Raw genomic sequence first — 15,625 nt, forward strand, 5'->3', positions numbered from 1 at the left:
GGTTTTATCTGTAATGTACTTGGCCAAATTCACTACATTTTGTAGGATTTTCCTCTCAAAGGTTCTGGTGTTCCCATACTAGGCTGTAATTCAGCCAGTCAGTACACTCTCCATCACACATCTAAAGAAGTTTTTCAACATTTTTGATGACATCTGCATCTCTGCAAACTCCTGAAGAAGTGGAGCCACTGTCGAACTTACTTCGCAATTATATTAACACGATGGGTACAGGACAGGTCCTCTGAGATAGTGACAGCCAGGAATTAAAGTTACTGACCCTCTCCAAATAATGTGTGCTTATTTGTGTTACTGCCACCTTTCTGTCAGCTTGAACCAGTCTGCCAAATCTCCTCTGACCCCTCACATTAACAAGGCAACTTTCCCCACAGAACCGTTGCTCACTAGGTTTTTTTTTGTTCATTGCACCATTCTCTGTAAATTCTAGAGAGTGGATGCATGAAAATTCTAGGAGCTCAACAGTTTTTGAAATACTCCAAGTTCAAAGTTCAAATAAATTTATTACCAAATTACACAATTCTCACAATATACAACCTGGAGATTAATTTTCTTGCAGGCATTCTCAGAAAAATCCAGGAAACGTAATGAAAGACAGCTCCCAACAGGATGGACAAACAACCAGCGTGCAAAAGACAGCAAAGTATGCCAAATACAAAAGAAAAAAAGAAATAATAGTAATAAATAAATAAACAATAAATAACAAGAACATGAGATATAGAGGCCTCGAAAGTCAATCCATTTCACCAAGTACAGTTCAGTTTTGGGGTGAGCGAAGTTGAGTGGAGTTATCCACTCTGATTGAAGAGTCTGATGGTTGAGGGGTAATAACTGTTCCTGAACTTGGAGCTATGGGTTCTGAAGCTCTTGTACCTTTCTCCCGAAGGCAGCAGTGAAAAAGGTGCATCACCACGGTGGTGGGTGTCCCTGATGATGGATGCTGCTTTCCTGTGAAAATATTCTATATAGAATTGCTGAATGGTGGGGAGAGCTCCACCCATGATGGACTGGGCTGTATCCAGTACTTTTTGCAGGCTTTTTCATTCAAGGGCATTGATGTTTCCATACCAGGCTATGATACAATCATTCAATATACTCTCTATCACACATCTATAGATTTTTGTCAAAGTTTTATATGTCGTGACAAATCTTTGCAAACTTCTAAAGTACAGGCATGCCATGCTCTCTCCATAATTGCACTTATGTGCAAGGCGCCGGACAGATCCTCTGAAAAGATAACACCGAGGTATTTAAAGTTGCTGACCCTCAATCTTTGAACCCCTGATGAAGACTGGCTGATGGACCTCCAGTTTCCTCCTCCTGCTGTCAATAATCAGCTCCTTGGTCTCACTGATATTGAGTGAGAGATTGTTGCTGTGTAAACCACTCAGCCAGGTTTCAATGCTCCTCCTTTCTGCTGATGCATCACCTCCTTTGATTTTGGCCAAATCATTTCGCCATCAAAATCACTTAGATCTCTTTTCTTCCCCATTCTGACGGCTGGTCTGAACAACAACTGAAAGCCTTGACCACGTCTTCGAGCTTTTAAGCATTGAGTTGCTGCCACACGATTGTCTGATTAGATATTGCATGAAAGAACAGGTGTACCTTATTCAGTGGCCACGGAGTGTATATGAAAGGCAGACATGATGACAGGATAATATTTTCACTTTGCATTTTCCAATTACTGTATTGCATTAGACCTTATTCCTCTTAAAAAGTAAATTAGTAATAATTTGATTTGACAATTGTAGTAGCCAGCATCCCTCCATACTAAATGATATTTTCATTCTTAGAAGGTGAGTGTATTACATCTACAAAGTAGGGCGACTCCAAGCTAAATGAGAATAAAGCAGAGAAACTGCTGGAGGAGCTTATCCGGTTCCTCCAGAATTGTGTGCGTGTGTAACTCTGGATTGCCAACATCTGTTATATCTCTTGTGTTGATAAAGTATAGATTTGGAAGTAATGGGTAAGAAACTAATACTGTCTTCAAATTTTCCAGCCATACAGCATGCTGATTTCAAGTTTATCGTCATAGGCATGCATACACAGGATATAATTGCAATGGAAATTAGCTTATGCAGCAACAGCACATATATTACAAATACAAGTTAACATAAACTTAAATTATACATAATTTAAATGACAAAAATAAATATAATAATATCAATGCATCACTATAAAGTAATAGGACTAATTTTATTATTAATTCTAGTTCTCTTGTCATGAAACCCTTTGTCCTCATGGTTATTAAAATGAATCAAATTGTGCCTGCCTTAACTTAATTTCTGGAGAACATTGATAGGTGTGGGAATTTGTTGGTTTCTTTTCTCGTAGGTGGGGCTGTGACTTTATTGCTAAAGAGACTAGTGGTGTAATTTTGATCAGTGATTCATCATTAACAATTTATTTTCACTACTCAAACAAAAAAGTTTTAAAATATGCTAAAATCTGTTGAAATTCTATAAATTGGACACTGCAGGGAATGAGTTAGGATCAGATGTGAAAGTGAATCTTGCAAGATATCTGAGTGTTTCCTGGTGCTGTCTAATGGGAAAAAAATGTCTATAATTTTCTAACCTGCGGGACAGGTGCAATGGGCGAACCAAGTACACATTCATGTGGTCAGAACGCTGCTGAGCGGCAGTGAAAGGAGTTAAGGGAGCTGTGGAGTGTCAATGCATCTTTGCGCGTTGACATGCCAACCAAGCACTAGTCCCATTCCTGACATCCTTAAGCCCATGCCACACAAACTTTTCTGTCACCAGTTTCTGGGATGCCCTCCAGCCCGAGTGAGAAAGCCCATGGACTTGCCACCACAAGCTCATTGACACAACCAGCCTGGGTCGCCCCGTTAACACATCACGCAGTAGTGAAATGCTGCTGTCACCGAAAGAAATGGCCACCAATTTCAGCCCAGTGTCTGTTGAATGCAGCACTTGCACGCTCGGGTCCAAAACCTGGTCTGCCGCCCTCTGAACGTATTCCACGCCCAAATGGACAGCACCAGTGAAGGACTGGGAAAAGCAGTCAGCCACTAGGTCATGCTTCCCCGAGGCACGTTGGATGTCCGTGGTGAACTCTGAAATGAAAGGAAGATGGCGCTGTTGTCGAACAGACCGAGGTTCAGAGACCCTAGCCATGGCGAATTGGAGGGGCTTATGATCCACAGAAGCCGTAAATAGATGGCCCTCTAGGAGAAAACGAAAATGCCGCACTACCAAGTACAGACCAAGAACCTCACAGTCGAATGTGCTGTATTTGCGTCACATAGTTGAAGCTGATGGCTGAAAAAGGAGAGAGGCTGCCAAACACCGTTGACCAACTGCTGATGCACCATGCCGAGGGGGTGCACCAAGAGTGTTGCATTAGCCAGAACCTGCTTAGTGCTGAGAATGCCTTGAGCCTTTCCTCCATGACGGGCTTGGCTGCTTTGCCCTTAAGGGCCTCTTAGAGGGGACGCATGAGCTGATCCGCTTTGGGGACAAAAATGGTGGTAAAAGTTCACCATGCCCAAAAACTCCTGCAGGACGTTAACGGTGACTGGTCGAGGAACGTGCTTAATGGCCTCAACTTCAGCTGGCAGGGACGTGCCCCTGCTGCATTGATGCAGTGTCCAAGGAAGTTGAGCACGGACACCTAAACTGACACTTCACCAGATTCATGATAAGACTGTGCTGACTAAAGCTTTAGAAAAGGGTTCTCAAGTGTAAGAGATGTTCATCACTAGAAGAACTGGCTACCAAAATGTCATCTGGGTAAACAAACAGGAATGGTAAATCCCTGAGAATACCATCCATGAGGCACTGAGTGGTCTGGGCCGCGTTTTTCAGCCTGAATGGCATTCGAAGGAACTCATCCAAACCAAACAGTGGAATATCAGTGGTTTTAGGAATGTCACTTGGGTGGACAGGGACATGGTGATGACTGCGAATGAGGTCCACCTTTGAAAAACTAATTTTCCCTGCTGGGCAAACAGAAGGATCCTGGATGCGTGGGATCGGGAATCGGACAGGGGTCATGGCATTGTTGAGGCAGCGGTAGTCATCGCGTGGATCCCACCTGCCTTAGGTTTTGGCACGATGTGGAGGGGGGAAGCCCATGAGCTGCTCGACTGCCTGATGATGCCCCGGTGCTCCACAGCATCAAACTCAGCCTTGGCGACAGCTCGTTTCTCCGGCTCAAGGGGCCTGGTGTGGGTGGTGCACAGGTGAGCTGATGGTGTGGGTGCAGTGCTGCACCCCGTGTTTAGCAGTTAGAGAGGAGAAGGTGGGCTTGGTCAGGTCTAGGAATTTAGCGAGGAGGTGGAGGAAGTCGTCGGAGGCAGAAACGGTGCCGGAGAGGGAGCAGGAAGTCTCTGAGTTGACGAGGTGCCGGTTCTGGACATAAGTGAGAAGGCTGTAGGCGCAGAGGAAGTCGGTGCCCAGCAGCAGTGTATGCACTGTTGTCAACACAAAAATCCAGCAGAACCTCTGCCTGCCGAAGCACAATGCCATCTTATGCTTAGCAAAAGTCCGAATGGTACTGCCTTTCGCAGCCTTGAGAGATGGTCCATATTACCCAGTTCATGTGTCCAACTTAGATGTGGGCAGGACACTCACCTGAGAGCCCGCGTCACAGAGGAAATGGCGCCTGGAAACAGAGTCTGTAATGAACAACAGACTGCCTGGCCTGCCGACGCCCATAGCAGCTGACGGGCGCTGGCTGTTCTTCCCAGGCTCCTGGGACTCGTGGGGTGGGTGGCACATCTTAGCTGCAGGCCCAAACCTCAGGTGGTAGAAATACAGGGTAGTAAACCGTCATTGAGCCGCAGAGATTGTCTCATGTTCAGGTGGCAGCAAGGCTGTGAAGTCATCCAGCCGCGTAGTCGCACAGGTCCTCTGGGTGACGGAAAACACTTTGTCAGCCTCTCTCGTTAGAGCCCGGAGGTCTTTGATGGGAGAGCCAGCCAGACCCAACCGCACCTTGCCTGGGGGTTGTTGCAGGAAAGAGTCTCTGTAGATGAAACACAGCTGATGTCTGCCCGCCAAGGAGGGATAAAATGTGGTCCATCAACTCTGATGGCTTGGAGTCGCCTACGCCGGGCAGTGAGAGGAGCTGATGGGTGCACTCAGTCTTGGAAAGTTCTGCCAAAACTGCCGACTTCCAGGTGGTGCTGTAGGACGCTTATCATCTTGGTTGCCGTAGAGCCGTCTAACACTGCAACGACATAGTAATATTTCGTATTGTCCTGTGAGATTCTCCGCACTGCAAACTGGGCCTCTGTCTGAGCAAACCAAACTGTGGCATGCTCCTGCCAGAGTTCAGGGAGCTGGAGAGCAAAGGCATTTGCAGTCATTGTAAAATGAGTGAATTCACTCCATACTCGTCTGGAGGAACACTGGGGGTCACCATTATAGGGGTGTTGACAAAAATCGACAAGTATAATTACTTCTAATGTACTCTTTATTCCCTCAGCCAACAAATGGCGACGCGTGTGTGTGTGTGTGTGTGTGTGTGTGTATATATATATATATATACACACACATATATATCTGAAAAAAATGCCCCCAAAATGTAATAACGTACAGCATAACACTTGGCAAACTTAACCCTTAACAGTCTTGGTGAATCCTGTCTCATTAAATTAAGAAGTCCCTACACATGCCCCCCAGAATTCACCTAGCAGACAAAGTCAAATGAGCCGTATAATTTCCATCAGAGATTAGTTGTTAACATTTTACTTTCACTAATAAAACAAAAAGTTATAAAATATTCTAAAATCTGTTTAAATTATACAAAATGGGCACACTGCAGGGAATGAGTTAGGATCAGATGTTAAAGTGAATCCTGCAAAATGTCTCAGTATTTCCTGGTGCCGTCTAATGAGAAAAACTGCCTTTAATTTTTGTAGAACGCAAACACGAGGAAATCTGCAGATGCTCAAATTCAAACAACACACACAAAATGCTGGTGGAACACAGCAGGCCAGGCAGCATCTATAGGGAGAAACACTGTCCTGATGAAGGGTCTTGGCCCGAAACGTCGACAGAGCTTCTCCTTATAGATGCTGCCTGGCCTGCTGTGTTCCACCAGCATTTTGTGTGTGCTGCTTTAATTTTTTTAATTCTCTGTCATATCAAGAACATTTGTAGCTGCACTACTTTCAGAAATGCACTCAGCAGGATATATTAATTTACAATGCAACTGAGCAGTTGGCCACCTACCAAAGATAAATGTAAGGAGCTTGCTGAAACTAAAGCAGAAAATGTTGGGAATTTTCAGCAATTTTGACAGAATCTGTAAAGAGAGAATCTGAGTTAATGTTTCAGGCTGATATACTTTCATCATAACTCTGATTCTGAACAATATTCTAATGAAAGGTCATCAACTTGCAAACTCTTTCTCTCTCCACATTTGCTGTCTGACCAGCTGGGTATTTTCAACATCTGAAGAATTTTGCTTTAGTTCTGCTGCATAAACTATTTTATTGATTCCCTAACCTGTCCTTTCCTGGCAGGAAGGAGATGTATCATGTGATATGAGAGACATCGAGATCATTACGCTCTAGAGAAGAATCTGTAACAACCACAGGGGTGTCTTTCTTTCTTTGGCAAAGTCTTCACCCAAGTCTTCTTGGTCCGATTACAGGAGTTGGCTGAATGTGTCTACCTGGAGGCACAGACTGGCTTCCGTACTTGAAGGTCAACTGAGGAAATGATTTTCTCTTTCCTCCAACTCTAGGAGAAGTGCAAAAAAACCCCAAAAGAAACCTCTGCACGTTGCATTCATTGATCTCACCAAGGCATTTGAATTGGTCAGCAGAGGTGGGCTCTTTCAGATCCACTCTAAGTTAGGCTGCCCATCAAGACTACACAAATTGATCAAATACTTCCACAACTACATGAAGGGAACTGTGCAGTACAACTGCAGCTCTTTAGAGCCCTTTGACATAAGCAGCAGCATTATGCAAGACTGTGTCCTTGCCCAAATCTTCTTTGCTTTCTCCTGAGGCACGTATTTGGCATTATGTTTCGCATAACTCCATACTAGATCAGATGACGGGCTTTTTAACCACATCCACCTAAGAGTCAAAGGCAAAGTGTACAAGCTGGGATGAGAGGCTTGCTGTTTGCCAATAATGTAGCAGTCACAACCCACACTCCACAGTAGCTCAAAACACATAGACTGAATAAAATGTTCGACTTCATGGAAATGACTAACTCTTATATGAAAGTGGTATTACAGCAATGAGCTCGTACTACTTGCATATTTATAAATGTTGGGCTATTCCAGTAAAATTCATCTTTAAACTGTCAAGGAGTTTCATGTTTTCTTGCATCAATATGAATTACCTCAATTTGTAAATCATGGGGTTTACAATCAAGACTTTCTGGTTTGGAAGGAAAACGTTGCAAAAGTTCAAATGGCTGACAATTGCTCAGAATTCCTATTTATGGATTCATAAAAATATAGAACACAACAAAAGGTGGTATTGTATTTGTTTCAGATTTAAGCAGATGTTCTCATCAAACTGAATAAAATTACAGTGGTTCAAGCATATCCAAAGTTGTATTACTTTCTCTTTTACTATAAACAATTTTATTTTCAAAGGCAGCATGTACAGATATAAAAGAGATTTGTGGAAAAGGAAAGTAATGCATAGCATTGAAGAAAACTGAAAAAGAAGAATTTATTTCATGCTACAAAACTAAAGTTATAATACGTTAAAATGGTCCGTGGCTGAGCTGAGAGCTTTATACTGAGGATCAGCCTAAACAGGCCTGAAGAAGGTTTTCAGCCTGAAATGTCGACTCTTTTCCACAGATGCTGCCTGACTTGAGTTCCTCCAGCATTTTGTGTGTGTACTTTGTACTTCCAGCATCTGCAGACTTTCTCATGTTTAGGCTTAATGACATTGTTGGGAGTAGGGTGTGGTTTATTTTATATAGTCTCTGCTGATACTAGGCACCTAAAAGTAAATGGGTTTGGTTCCATTCTCTATCATTGATGCATCTCTTCATGGGAAATTCTAAAGTTAAAACCTTGACTGAAGCAAAGTTAAATAATATTTATGGGACAGAATATTTTGCTACTGGAGTGTGTTGTTTCAGAACTGGTCATCATCAGATGCCGAATTTTTTTATTGTCCTCCTGTAATATATTTACTATGATAAATGCAAAAATTACTATTAAATTTTCACACCTCAACAATTTTTTCCAATTATACATCAGGGACAGAGGCTTTCACATGCTGCATACAGATAGAAAGGATTGTGAGGGCGATTGATTTGAGCAGCAGATTATATGACCATTGAGCCTGCTTCACTACTTAAGCTCATGACTGATCTGATTTTTGCTTCAACTATACATTGCAGCTTATTCCCTAAGATTCTAGCTTTCCCTATATTTTAAACAATTGATTAGACCTCGAATATATTCAGTCTTCACAGTTCTCTGGGGTAGAAAATTCCAATGATTCGAGACTCTTTGAGAGAAGAACTTGGTCCTTTACTCCCAAACCCCCTTTTCTTACCTCCACTCAGGACCTCCAATAGTCCTTCCAGATGTAGGAACATTCACCTGCAAATCTCACACAGTCAACTACTGCATCTAGTGCTCCTGGTACGGCCTCCTCTACATCAATGAGACCCAATGGAGATTGAGGGACTGCCTCATTGAGCACCTTTGCTTTGTCTGCCACAAAAGGCAGCTCTACTGCCAAGTTAGAGAAGTAATACCTCATATTCTGTCTGGTTAACTGGTATGGCATGATGGCATGAATGTGAATTTCTTTAACTCTGGTAATTTCATCCCCCTCCTCCTTCCTTCTTTTTCCATTCCTCATTCTGGCTCCCTTCTTATCCTTCTCCATACATATCCATCACCTCCCTTTGGTGCCCCTCCTCCTTCCCTTTCTCATGTGGTCCTCTGTCCTCTCTATCGGATTCCTTATTCTTCAGTCCTTTACCTCTTTCACCTATCATCTCCCAGCTCTTTACTTCATCCTCCTTCCCCTCGTTTGGCTTCACTTATCACCTACCAACTTGCACTCCTTCCTGTCTCCCCACCGTCCACCTTCATTTCCAGTCCTGATGAAGGACATTGGCCTGAGACAATGACTGTCCATATATTCTCCCTGACCTGCTGAGCTCTTCCAGAATTTTGTGTGCGTTGCCCTGGATTTCCAGTTTCTGCAGAATTTCTTATGTTTGTGTTCTTGTATTTGTGATGCAGCCCCTTTCTGCTCACCCACAAGTGAAAAGAGGAGCAGGAATAGACCAGCAGATCCCTCCAGTGTGTCACATCACTTGATATGATCATGGCTGAACTACTCCAGGCCTCAACTCCTGCTCTGTGTCAAATGCTCACAGCCCTCAATAGTAAATATTTCAAACATATTTTTTAAATTCCACTTTAAATACTTCTAAAGAACCACAATCTACAACTTCCTGGAGTAGGGTCGACATTTACCATACCATAAGAGCATCTGCCATGTTTTGTAAAGTTGTAACATAACGCCCTGACGTTTGTATTTTATGCACCAATGTAAGTCTTCTTCACCACCCAATCTAGCTATGTTGGCACTTTCAGGGAAATATGGATTTGAATCCCAATGTCCTGATCATCAACATGCCTTGGTTACATTGGCTTTTCCTGCAAGCCATAGCGGCCTCTGTAGGACTTGCTAGAACTGATAAGACTGAGTGCATGTTTTGGGATCCCATACATAACTATAATAATATGGAATGAACTGATGTTAAGTCAAATATAGCCATCAACTTCAAAGGATTCAAAGGATCATTTGTTATCAAAGTATATAACTCTGAGGATCTTCTTCCCCTTATAGCCATGAAACTAAGAGAAAAAGAGAACTGCAACACAATCATCAACCCCCTCCAAATCCCCCTCACCTGCAAACAAAAAATGACAAAAAAATGGACCAAAGCTCAGAATATTAAAAAAACTATAAGATTGATATAATCTCATAGTCCATTATCCAAAATCATATCCATATGCACAATGTAGAAAACCTCAGTAACATCCTCTAGGCCCACCGACAGGCCACTGTCACTTACATATTTTATAGAAAATTGCATAGCAGAAAGGGAATGACATTTGTCCTCAATAGAAGTTGTTTCTGCAAAGATTTGAACTCTTAAATATCAAGACTTAAACAAGCAAAATCAAATCTTCTTGGCTAAGAGCAGGCAAGCACTGTACATTGGCCACTATTGAACATTATAAAATATTTAGACCTGTACAACTTCCAACATAAGGTGATATTATGTATCTTGTATTCCATTTTGGAGTGTTCTCAGTGGGAGACCTGGCTACAACACTGTAGGTCTTATTCTTTAACCAAGGACGTTTGAGGATAGATTCAGCAGCCATCAGTCAATATAGGTTAAATGTGTTAGCAAGGAATTAGCGAAAGTAATCACCGTTGCCAAGCTGCATGGGTCCTAGTGCCCTTTCCTTGGACAACATCGGTGGCGTGGAGAGGGGAAGGCCTGCAGCTTGGGCAACTGCCAGTCTCCCATACAACCCTGCCCAGGCCTGCACCCTGGGAACTCCAGGCGCAGATCCATGGTCTCTCGAGACTGACAGATGCCACCACTAGTGAAAGTACATCAAGGATTGAATTGCATCAGCAAGCACATAGAAGGCACTGAATACGAATGTTTAAAATCTGGATAGCAATTCTTACCTCTGACATTCATTTGGGATTGAATAATTTTGCAGTTAAAATTTAGAATTTTATTATTTATGAAATTGTCAGACAGTTTTACTGCTGGAATATTTAGAAACATAGAAACATAGAAAACCTACAGAACAATACAGGCCCTTTGGCCCACAAAGTTGTGCCGAACATGTCCCAACTTTAGAAATTACTAGGCTTACCTATAGCCCTCTATTTTTCTAAGCTCCATGTACCTATCCAAAAATTTCTTAAAAGACCCTATCATATCTGCCTTCACCACCGTTGCTGGCAGCCCATTCCATCCACTCACCACTGTCTGAGTAAAAAAAATTACCCCTGACATCTCTTCTGTACTTGCTCCCCAGCACCTTAAACCTGTGTCCTCTTGTGGCAACCATTTCATCCCTGGGAAAAAGCCTCTGACTATCCACACAATCAATGCCTCTCATCATCTTATACACTTCTATCAGTTCACCTCTCATTGTTGCTTCAAAGAGACAAGGCCGAGTTCACTCAACCTATGATCATAAGGCAAGCTCCCCAATCCAGGCAATATCCTTGTAAGTCTCCTCTGCACCTTTTCTATAACTTCCACATCCTTTCCGTAGTGAGGCAACCAGAACTGAGCACAGTACTCCAAGTGGGGTCTGACCAGGGTCCTATATAGCTGCAACATTACTTCTGACTCCAAAATTCAATTCCATGATTGATGAAGGCCAATACACCATATGCCTTCTTAACCACTGAGTCAACCTGCACAGCTGCTTTGAGCGTTCTATGGACTCGGAGCCCAAGATACCTCTGATCCTCCACACTGCCAAGTTTTACCATTAATACTGTATTCTGCCATCATATTTGACCTACCAAAATGAACCACTTCACACTCATCTGGGTTGAACTCTATCTGCTACTTCTTAGCCCAGTTTTGATCCTATCAACGTCCCACTGTAACATCTGACAGCCCTCCACACTATCCACAACACCTTCACCTTTGTGTCATCAGCAAACTTACTAACCCATCCCTCCACTTCCTCATCCAGGTAATTTATAAAAATCACGAAGAGTAAGGTTTCCACAACAGATCCCTGAGGCACTCCACTGACCTCCATGCAGCATATGACCTGCCTAAAACCATGCTTTGCCTTCTGTGGGCAAGCCAGTTCTGGATCCACAAAGCAATGTCCACTTGGATCCCATGCCTCCTTACTTTCTCAATAAGCCTTGCATGGGGTACCTTATCAAATACCTTGCTGAAATCCATATGCACTACATCTACTGCTCTTCCTTCATCAATGTGTTTAGTCACATCCTCGAAAAATTCAATCAGGCTCATAAGCCCTGACCCGCCCCTGACAAAGTCATGCTAACTATTCCTAATCATATTATACCTCTCCAAATGTTCACAAATCCTGCCTCTCAGGATCTTCTCCATCAACTTATGAACCATTTAGGTAAGAATGGTCTATAATTTCCTGGGCTATCTCTACTCCCTTCTCTTGAATATGAGAACAACATTCGCAACCCTTCAATCCTCTGGAACCTCTCCCGTCCCCATTGATGATGCAAAGATCATCGCCAGAGGCTCAGCAATCTCCTCCTTCACCTCTCACAGTACCCTGTGATACATCTCATCTGGTCCCGGCGACTTATCCAACTTGATGCTTTCCCACAGCTCCAGCTCATCCTCTTTCTTAATATTTACATGCTCAAGCTTTTCACTCTGCTTAAAGTCATCACTACAATCACCAAGATCCTGTTACTGAAACAAAGTTAGTCATTAAGTACCTCTGCTATTTCTTCCGGTTCCATACACACTTTCACACTGTCACACTTGATAGGTCCTATTCTTTCACGTCTTATCCTCTTGCTCTTCACATACCTGTAGAATGCCTTGGGGTTCTCCTTAATCCTGCCCGCCAAGGCCTTCTCATGGCCCCAGCTGGCTCTCCAAATTTCCTTCCTAAGCTCATTCCTGTTAGCTTTATAATCTTCCACATTTCTAACATTACCTAGCTCTCTGAACCTTTTGTAAGCTTTTCTTTTTTTCTTGACTAGATTTATTACAGCCTTTGTACACCACGATTAGGGTACGCAACCATAACTTCCCTCCATTGGAATGTACCTCTGCAGAACTCCACACAAATATTTCCTGAACATTTGCCACATTTCTTCTACACTTTTCCCTGAGAACATATGTTTCCAATTTAAGCTTCCAATTTCCTGCCAGATAGCCTCATAATTTCCCTCACTCCAATTAAACACTTTTCTAACTTGTCTGTTCCTATCTCTCTCCAATGCTACCTGACCAGGTTGATTTTCCAATACCAAATCAAGTACAGCCTCTCCTCTTGTAGGCTTATCTACATACTGTGTCAAGAAACCTTCCTGAACACACCTAACAAACTCCACCCCATCTAAACCCCTTGCTCTAGGCAGATGCCAATCGATATTTGGGAAATTAAACTCTCCCATCATGACAACTCTGTTATTATTACACCTCTCCAGGATCTGTTTCCCTATCTACTCCTCGATATCTCTGTTACAATTGAGCGGCCCATAAACAACACCCAGTAAAGTTATTGACCCCTTCTTGTTCCTAATCTCCACCCACAGAGACTCTGTAGACAATCCTGCTCCTATTTCTTATATTCTTATGTTTCATAGATGCTCCTTGGCCTGCTGCAATCTTCCTGCATATTGGGTGTGTTGTTTGTATATACAGCATCTGCAGATTTTCTTGTGCTTAAGTATTTTCTTGTCTGATGAATGAATCCTTCCCTGGGGTTCCACTGGCTATTACTATTTCATCAAGCACACTTTGGTGGAGTACATCAAAATAGGATGAAAGCCAAAAATGGGACAATAAAGGCACAGGTCCTCATCCAACCTGCTCACACTACACCAGATCCAACAATTATGATTCTTACTGACACACTGCAAAATGTGGATCATATCATAAGGAAGACAGATATAGACAGTGAAGTGCATCACTGGCTTCCATGTGCCAACAATTGAGGAGTTGGGTATTTGAAGCTGAAGATATTAGAAGTATCACAAAATATCAGTGTTCTCTTCTGAGACAACATGGGCTATGTTGGTGTGAATGTGTTATTTGTATGCCTGACACAGACAATAAGAACACAAGTTATAGGAGCAGAAGTAGACCATTCAGCCCATTGAGTCTGCTCTGCGATTCAATCATGGTCTGATCTATTTTTTCCAGTCATCACCACTCCCTTGCCATCCCCCCATACCTTTTAAAGCCCCAATTAATCACGTACCTATCTAGCTCTGCCTTAAATGCACCCAATGACTTGGCCTCCACAGCCACTTGTTGCAACAAATTCCATAGATTTACCACCCTCTGACTAAAGTAATTTCTCCAGATCTCTGTTCTAAATGGACGTCCTTCAATCTTGAAGTCATGCTCTCTGTCCTAGACTCCCCTACCATGAGAAATAACTTTGCCATATCTAATCTGTTCAGGCCTTTAAACATACAGAATGTTTCTATGAGATCCCCGCTCACTCTGCTGAACTCCAGGGAATACAGCCCAAGAGCTGCCAGATGTTCCTCACATAGTAACCCTTTCATTCCTGGAATCATTCCCGTGAATCTTCTGAACCCTCCCAATGTCAGTATATATTTTCTAAAATAAGGAGCCCAAACCTGCACACAATACTCCAAGTGTGGTCTCACAAGTGCTTTACAGAGCCTCAACATCACATCCTGGCTCTTATATTCTGCACCTCTAGAAATGATTGCCAATATTACATTCACTTTCTTCACCACTGACTCAACCTGGAGGTTAACCTTTAGGGTATCCTGCACAAGGACTCCTGAGTACCTTTGCATCTCTGCATTTTGAATTCTCTCCCATCTAAATAATAGTCTGCCTGTTTATATCTTTCACTAAAGTGCATGACCATACACTTTACAACATTATATTTCATTTACCACTTTTTTGCCCATTCCCCTAAACTATCCAAGTCTCTCTACAGCTTTCTGTTTTCTCAACGCTACCCACTCCTCCACCTATCTTTGTATCATTGGAAAATTTAGCCACAAATCCATTAATCCAATAGTCCAAATCATTAAAAAGCAGTGGTCCCAACACCGACCCCTGTGGAATGCCACTGGTAGCTGGCAGTCAGCCAGAATAGGATCCCTTTATTCCCACTCTCTGTTTTCTGCCGATCAGCCAATGCTCCACCCATGCTAGTAACTTCCCTGTAATTCTATGGGCTCTTATCTTGCTAAGCAGCCACAAGTGTGGCACCTTGTTAAAGGCCTTCTGAAAATCCAAGTACACCACATCTACTGTATCTCCTTTTTCTACCCTGCTTGTAATTTCCTCAAAAAATTGCAGTAGGCAGGATTTTTATGTAAGAATCTCAAAACAGATATTTTAATCTAAGCTCTATTGTGGGAAAAGATTAACAGGGGAATGGAGAAAAAATATATTCAAGCAACTGTTCAAAACATCCTTGAAAATATGAAACATCTTTAAGCAGTCCTGGGAATCTCTGGTCCATGAGAAGGAGCATTTGCGACATTAGTAATTGATCATATGTGTGTAATTAGATGGCATGAGGGCATTGGGCTGGAAGGGCAGTTCATGATGCTGTATCTCTAAAAGGCTCCAATTTACAGGATTGAACAAGACTGCAGAGAGTTGTAGACTCTGCTTGTTCCGACATGGCCACAAGCCTCCCCATCATCAAGGACCTTTAAAAGGAGGTGCCTCAAGAATACAGCATCCATCATTAAAGACTCCTCACCATCTGGGACAAGTCTTCTTCTCATTGCCACCATCACAATGGAGGTACAGGAGCTTGAAGACAAACACTCAACAATTTAGCAACAGCTTCTTCCCTTCTGCCCATCAGATTTCTGAACAGTCCGCGAACCCATGGACTTTAA

General features: G+C 42.7%; 1 protein-coding gene across 1 annotated transcript in view; it reads right to left on the reverse strand.

Annotated features, from left to right (window-relative positions):
- Positions 1–5,128: 5,128 nt before the first annotated feature.
- LOC132403321 (regulator of G-protein signaling 7) overlaps positions 5,129–15,625 on the reverse strand; it is a 469,317-nt gene continuing 458,820 nt past the window's right edge. The window contains exon 16 of the mRNA XM_059986772.1: positions 5,129–5,329. Within this exon, the coding sequence (XP_059842755.1) occupies positions 5,129–5,329 (201 nt within the window). The remainder of the gene's footprint in view (positions 5,330–15,625) is intronic.

The sequence above is a fragment of the Hypanus sabinus genome, chromosome 12, assembly GCF_030144855.1.
Source record: "Hypanus sabinus isolate sHypSab1 chromosome 12, sHypSab1.hap1, whole genome shotgun sequence".
Taxonomy (NCBI): Eukaryota; Metazoa; Chordata; class Chondrichthyes; order Myliobatiformes; family Dasyatidae; genus Hypanus; species Hypanus sabinus.